Source organism: Rhinopithecus roxellana, chromosome 9, assembly GCF_007565055.1.
Source record: "Rhinopithecus roxellana isolate Shanxi Qingling chromosome 9, ASM756505v1, whole genome shotgun sequence".
NCBI classification, from domain to species: domain Eukaryota; kingdom Metazoa; phylum Chordata; class Mammalia; order Primates; family Cercopithecidae; genus Rhinopithecus; species Rhinopithecus roxellana.
In genome coordinates this window covers 28,787,875-28,795,435 of record NC_044557.1, presented here as the reverse complement: position 1 = coordinate 28,795,435, position 7,561 = coordinate 28,787,875, and the positions used below count along the sequence as shown (strand labels likewise).

At 41.9% G+C, this 7,561-nt stretch overlaps 1 protein-coding gene across 1 annotated transcript in view; it reads left to right on the top strand.

Annotated features, from left to right (window-relative positions):
* The first annotated feature begins 1,200 nt into the window (after positions 1–1,200).
* LOC104661772 (short-chain dehydrogenase/reductase family 16C member 6) overlaps positions 1,201–7,561 on the top strand; it is a 28,757-nt gene continuing 22,396 nt past the window's right edge. Inside the window, exons 1-3 of the mRNA XM_030937976.1 lie at positions 1,201–1,249; positions 2,488–2,834; positions 7,350–7,481. Coding sequence (XP_030793836.1) covers positions 2,514–2,834; positions 7,350–7,481 — 453 coding nt within the window. The 5' untranslated portion in view covers positions 1,201–1,249; positions 2,488–2,513. The remainder of the gene's footprint in view (positions 1,250–2,487; positions 2,835–7,349; positions 7,482–7,561) is intronic.

The following is a 7,561-nucleotide window of genomic DNA, read 5'->3' as shown; positions in this document are numbered from 1 at the left end:
ATGATATTTACAGCTTATTTTAAATAAGTTGCCAGAGATAGAGAGGAGGAGATAGAAAGCAAATATGGTGTCCGGGCATGGTGGCTCACGCCTGTAATCCCAGAACTTTGGAAGGCTGAGGCGGGCAGATCTCCTGAGGTCAGGAGTTCAAGACCAGCCTGACCAACATGATGAAACCTCATCTCTACTAAAAATACAAAAATTAGCTAGGGGTGGTGGTATGCACCTGTAGTCCCAGCTACTTGGGAAGCTGAGGCAGGAGAATCACTTGAACCCAGGAGGTGGAGGTTGCAGTGAGCAGAGATTGGGCCACTGCACTCCAGCCTTCGTGACAGAGTGAGGCTCTGTCTGAAAAAAAAAAAACAAGAAAGCAGTCAGGCACAGTGGCTAACGCCTGTAATCTCAGCACTTTGGGAGGCCAAGGTGGACAGATCATGAAGTCAGGAGATTGAGACCATCTTGGCCAACATGGTGAAACTCTGTCTCTACTAAAAATACAAAAAATTAGCTGGGTGTGATGGCGTGTGCCTACAGTCCCAGCTACTCATGAGGCTGAGGCAGGAGAATCGCTTGAACCTCGGTGGTGGAGGTTGCAGTGAGCCAAGATTGTGCCACTGCACTCCAGCCTGGTGACAGAGCGAGACTCCATCTAAAAAAAAAAAAAAAAAAAAAAAAAAGAAGGTAAAATGTTTAGCTTGACTGTTTGGTTCCAGTTTGGGTTCTTAGAACATTTATGGGCCATTTCCCAGAGTTTTCTGTATTGGTAAGTTTTCATAATACAAATTGGGAGAAAATATTGTATCCTGACAATCAAATTGTTTAGATGACGCTGCAATTGTGTTTCACATTTTCCTAACAGAACTAAGGAAGCGTTTGTGTCCTCCATGTAGAAATAAAGATTTCAGGATACCCACGGGAAGCCTGACATAATGGCAGTTATGCCTATAAATTACATCACAGGACATACCTCTATTATAGGCCACTGTGGGAGTTGAAAGTGCAGGCCGTATACCATATATTGCATATATTGCACTAATAAAAACACAGGTGAAGCACAGGGAAATTCTCACGGTTGACACTCCTTTATCTTGCACATCGAGAGATCTCAGAAGTTGTGAAATAGTAATTTCAGTTGAGAAATAGTAAACCCAAAGTTATTTAAGAGCGAGCTTCTAGCTACTGACACGAGTGCTGTTTGCTTCAGCCCCTGTGAGGACGCCCGTGCGACCCGAGTGCAGTATTTCTGCAGGTAAGATTAGTTTATTTAGCCACTCGGGAGAACATTCTAAGTGTCTGCAGCTGAGAATGAGTTTCTCTGAGCATGATTTAGTGCAATTTCTAAATAGGGGTGTGAAGTCATTTTATGATCATCTCCAATGTCTCTTTATTCCTCTTTGCTCATTGTTGTTTGCTTGCATGGCTTTTGGCAAGTTGAGGAGAAGAGGTGGTTTAAGGACACGAGAGAAAGCCAAGAGAGAGTGGAGGGAACGTGCTTGTGTGTGCCACACACATGTGCCTGAATTCCTGTCCTGGCCCCTCACTGGGGTCCTACACCTATCAACAAACTTGTCTCCCATGCCCTCCTTAGCAATTTCATAGTTGAGACACAACGCTAAACAGTAGAGAAAAGCTTCCCATGCCTGCATGTTTGGCATCTTTACGGCCAGCTGGCTGCAAACTCAGTGCCATACTCAAAGAGGCTCCTGTACAAGTGATAGAAGCTAATATTTGCATGGCATTTTACAATTTATAAAATGCTTTGTTATATTTGATATTTGAAAATGTATAGCATTGCTGGGAGTTAAATATCATGCCCACTTCACAGACAAATACACAGAGGCTCACAAAGGCAAACCTTGCCCAAAGCCCTCAACTAGTCGATGGCAGCGCCAGCAGTTGAATCCATGTCTCCAGAGTGAATCCTACTCATTCCACCCTGCACAATGTGGGTGAACATGGTACTAATACTTCCTCCATTCTCATGGCCTATTCTTCAACCTGAAGCACTCACTACATGCCTGAAAAATGAAAGAAGATCCTTGTGATTCAAGACCCAGTTAACTGAAGTTATTTGGGGAGTTACATGTGTAGTAGTCTAAAGAATAAGAGCTCTGGAATAATAGAATCTGGGCTCAAATCCCACTTCTACCTACAAATGGTGCAACCCTCAGCGAGTATGTCACCAAGGCTCAAAGATTTTATGTCTTTAAAATCTGCCCTAGTAATCTGTGACCTACCTATGGGTTAAATGAGATTAGTGTAAGAAAGTGCCCTGTAGGGAAAGGTAGTTGTTAACAAAAAATATTTCCATAATCATTATTTATATAAATTTTAAATTTGACAATTGTGTCAATTGTTGTTAATTTGTATGTTTTGGAGAATGAAAGGTAAATCTCAAAGGTAAATTTCCTTGTGCAAAATGCTCTCTGTGTACTATAATTGTTGCCTTAGTATCATGGATTTATCAGTTACCTTTTTTCTTATTAGGACATTCCTTTCTGCAGTCAATCAACATGGATGTGATTGCAGATATCGCCATAGTTTTGGGAAAATTTCTATATTACTTTTTGGAATCTTTGGTTTACAAGATAATTCCCAAGACGAAAAAGAATGTTGCTGGAGAGATTGTACTTATAACGGGAGCTGGAAGTGGACTTGGGAGGCAATTGGCCATACATTTTGCCAGACTTGGAGCCATTTTAGTTCTATGGGATATTAATCAAGAAGGCAATACGGAAACGTGTAGACTGGCCAAAGAAAACGGTGGTGAGAAAGTGTTTCCCTATACGTGTGACTGTAGCAACAGACAAGAGGTCTACAGAGTTGCTGATCAGGTAAGCTGACTGGTGTTCTCTGCTTCTATTCCCAAGGAAAATATTGCATCTCGTATGCACTTTTACAGATAGAAGTTTGCCATAAATTTCCCTCAAGCTCTCTATATGTTTCCTGCTTGACTCTGCATGTCAGACATCAGACTGTGTAAGCTCCAAAAGGGAGAACAGTGTAAACAAGGCAAGTGGGAATCTGAGAAGACTGAGCCCAGAGCTGCCCAGCTGCGTTTTCGGGGGTCTCATTCACCGGCAGGAGTTGGTGGAAAAGAGGCCTCCTCCTGGCTTTGCAGCTCATTGGTTATACAATGTTTAACAAGTTACTGGCCCTTTCTAGGCCTGTGTTTCTTCATCTGTAAAATGAAAGGATTGAACCAAATGATCTTTAAGATGATATCCAGCTTTAACTTAACTTTCTATGTTTTGTGATTTGTGATTCCTCTTTTTGTGTTGTTTGTTTTTGAGACATAGTCTTGCTCTGTTGCCCAGGCTGGAGTGCAGTGGTGCCCATCTCAGCTCACTGAAACCTCCATCTCCCGGGTTCAAGCAATTCTCCTGCCTCAGTAGCTGGGATTACAGGCCCACACCACCATGCCCAGCTAATTTTTATATATTGTTTTTAGTAGAGACTGGTTTTCACCATGTTGGCCAGGCTGGTCTTGTACTCCTGAGCTCAAGTGATCCGCCCACCTTGACTTCCCAAAGTGCTGGGATTACAGGCATGCACCAGCGCACCAGACCGATGGTTTGTGATTCTAATGCATCATATCCATTATCATCATGTACTGAGGCTATATAAGAAATATACAGTAAAAAAATATATAAATATAAATATGCATTTAGCATATTTTAGACCAAATTTCCTCTTAGACTTAGCCTGTTGATATTTGTTCTAACTCCACATTAAATATTAACAAATACTCTAAATTGCAGCTACCATTTGTTATGTAGCTAGCAGGTACCCTAACAACAATGGGTCAGCTTTTGAGTAGCATTTCAGCCATGTTACCTCAAGTATGGTGTGGTGAGGCCGGATGCAGATGGAGAGAAAGAAACAGAATCAAGCATTTCCATTTTGTTTTGCTCACTATCCCTGGGGCCGAACACAGCACAGCCTGCAGGACCATGAAGGGGAGCACTGGGGTCACTCATGAAGCAGGGAGGTCGGGCCAGTGGTGGGGGCCTTTATGTGTTTTCCTCAGAAAGGAATGGGCAAGGCAGGCTAAGCATGTTCAGCCCTGGTTAATTATAATAACTTCAGGGGGCTCTAGGGCATAGAGGCTGCCCCTGGTTGTCTGGTACTTGGCCCTGGTGTGACTGGGGTGGGCATAGAGCAGCCCAGAGTGTGAGGACTCAATAAGGGAAGTGTTTGGATATGTGGACTTAACTGGCTGCTCAGGAAGGGGAACTGATCAGCCTCTAGCCATTGCCTCAGATTGGTCAAGACAGCACTAGAAAAAAACCAAAAGCCCACTATATTACAAATAGTTACTATTCTAAGCACATTACACACATCACAACTCACTTAATCAACACAATACCACCTTCTCAGGTATATATCATTATCATCATCCCCACTAACAAATGAGAAAACTGAGGAACAAAATGAATATGTAATTTGCCCAAGATCATAAAACTAATGATTAGCCAAAACCCAGGCAGGTTGAAGCCAAAGTGTGTTCTCTTATCTACTATGCTATGGCCCAAAAGGGTGCAAACACTTTGATAACAGAATCTCCAAGAGATTTTCCATCCCTTTGGCATCAATCTAAGCTCTACATATGGAATTCACTTATTGATCCATTCAAAAAACATGGATTGAATCCTACTCTGTGACACTTAACTTTCTGAAGCACCCTCTTCACCCTTATCCATCATTTTCTATTGCCTTCTTCTTTATTTGATGGTCCCATAGGATTTTTTCTTTATAATTCATCATGAGCTAATGCAAGTATTGTATTGTAGATCCTTAGGCATATTTTAGTACAAAGCAAGTGGAATCAAAGTTAGTCCTCATTTGTAAAGGGAAAGACACATGGCTGGAAAAGTTCGTAGACGAATATATCCAGGATGAGCTCGGGAAGTAGTCTAACAGAGCTCCAGTCCCAGTACCACTAACTAGCCAGATCAGGACCCTGGAGAAAGTTTTTTCTTCCCAAGTATTATCCCATATAATCTTCACAAGGAAGTAGGTACTATCATTTTCTCCATTTTACTAGTGATGGAGCAGAGGCAGAGAGAGTTTAAGGAACTTACCCAGGCCATAGAGCAGACAAGTGAGGGACCCCATCACTTAGGACAGACCCCATGCTGCATCCCCAAAGGGACATAAACAATATGTGCATAATGGAAAGACCCCTTCATAATCCTCTTTCTTTGATCAAAAGTATTGTAATCTCCTGCCCTTTTTCCCCACTGCCAACCCCTAACAAATCTTTCCTTCTTGGTCAACATTTTCTTGCTACTTAGTAGAAACCAGACTAAAAACTTTAACCTAAAATTATCTTTTCACATTAAAATGTTCTTCTCTGCACTCCTATAAATAGAATTTTTTTCAGCCAACTACTTTATATGCTTTTTTTGTATAATTTCAATTATGTAGCAACTTCCAAGAAACCTAAATACTAGGGTTGTACTTAAAGACTTTCAACAAACCACAGGCCTTACCAGATTCCTTGAAATTTGTGGAAAGGTGAATAGCAATAACAGTATTCTGAAAGTGCATAGTCATTAACTTCCCAAAATTAGATTGAGGTAACATTCTCATCTCCAACATAGAAAACCAATATATTAATAAATTGCTTTTGTTAAAATAAGCAGGTTCACAATTTATTTTCAAATGTCCAGATCCAATCAATCATTAATATTTATTTATACGCGTGTGTGTGGTGTGCATGTGCACACACATGAGACTTGCCTGTTAAGGCAATAATCATTTTGACTAGAAAGAGTAGTAAATTTGGGGGAAAACAGCTTTTTGTGTGAATTTAAATTGGGTGTGAATCACTGTTGCTCTTCTCAAAAGCTGTGGGTCTTTTGGCAAGATCTTAATTTCTCAGAGCCTGTTTCCTCACCTGTATACTAGGATAATGATGGCTCCCTAGACTGCCTCTTGGAGTTACAGTGAAAATTAAATCCCATGATCTAGATAAAATTTCTCTTGGCCCTGTTGTCCCTAAGGCTCAGGGCTTCTTAAACTGCATGACAGCAGCCACTGGGCTTTTCTTAAGTGTTCAGGAACATATTAAGCTGAAGATTCCACCTCTTTCTTGGGTCCCTGTTTCCACCTCATTAGTCTTGATGAGCACTTGCTCACAGATTGCTTCACCAAACCAATGGGATGCCCTTCTTTAAAAGTTAGTCTCCTGTGGATGTTTGCCTCTGCCCTGCCTCTCTCCCTAGTAGAGGAGTCTAATTCCTCAGCCCAGCATCAGCTCCGCAGTATTAACTATTCCTTTCCTAGCTCATTCCAATCTACTACATCAGCAGCAATATTTACCTTATTCTCCAAATCGTGTTATCTGGCAGGCTCAACTAGCAGTGCATGGACCAGGAATTAGAAAACAAAGTCAGGGCAGGCAGTGCTCCTTGTTTAGAAACAAAGAAACAGATGGTTGTATAAGCTGAGAGATCCAGTTCAGGGGAGGAAAGTCTTAATTGCTGTTTAAACATACTTCATGGTTTGCCATGGGGTCAGCTTTCTCAATGTCACCTACACAGTCATAATCATGTGAGTCAAAAAGGTGAAGAGAGGAAACCAGTCCCTCAGGTGTTTCCTGAAGCATACTCTTCTCCGAGCAGCGCTTGTGGTATACTGGGGTTTATGCAGGCAGATGAGGTGGGCAACTTAGGAGGGAAGGGTGAAGGAAAATGGATGAGGACTTAAGAGGCATAAGAGCGGCACAGCTGAGGGACTCAAGGCAACATGAGTCACAGAGAGTAATTCGATTCGACAGGGTCTGTTGGATAGAAAAGCACAGAAACATGGAATCCCTAGGCAGCAGATGAAAGGCATCCATGTTTAGGATGTGTTCATGCCGAAAACTGATCTGGCTTGAGGGAATGAGATATGTCTTGCCTTCCTCCTCAAAGAGGAGTAGGGGAGATGATGCCCACAGAAGCAGGCATCAGACACCCGCTGATGTGCTGCGGAAAAACCTGTAGGCCATCTGAAGGGAACCGTCCTGAGACATGCAGGGAGGCAGTGTCACTCAGACTCCACTGCCATTAGTGACCCGGGAACGGGCAGTCGTGTAACAGAAATGGGAGGTGAGGAAAATATGCTGCAGGCCGTCTCCACACAAAAAATCCAGAATCTGGCTAAATCTGTTTTTTTTTTTTTTTTTTAAGATAATTTGTCATAAAGTTACTTTAAAGCTGAGGAATTTCTACATGCAAGATAAAAATATCTAGCTTCAGAGAAACTACATGAAAAAAATGAGAAAAAAAATCGCAACTTGGGAAAATAAATGTCAAAATGCAACGTCTCAGTTGAACTAATGCTTGCCTTCCTCTGGCCAGGTCAGGAAAGAAGCTGGTGATGTGACTATCCTCATTAACAACGCTGGTATAGTCACAGGAAAGTTCTTCCTCGATATTCCAGATCACATGGTGGAAAAATCCTTTCTTGTAAACGTCATCTCTCATTTCTGGGTAAATCTCTTTCTTTACCATTTTCTTTCGTTGGTGAGTACGAAAATTCCATGCAGTCCTATAAACACTTGTTCGTGCAT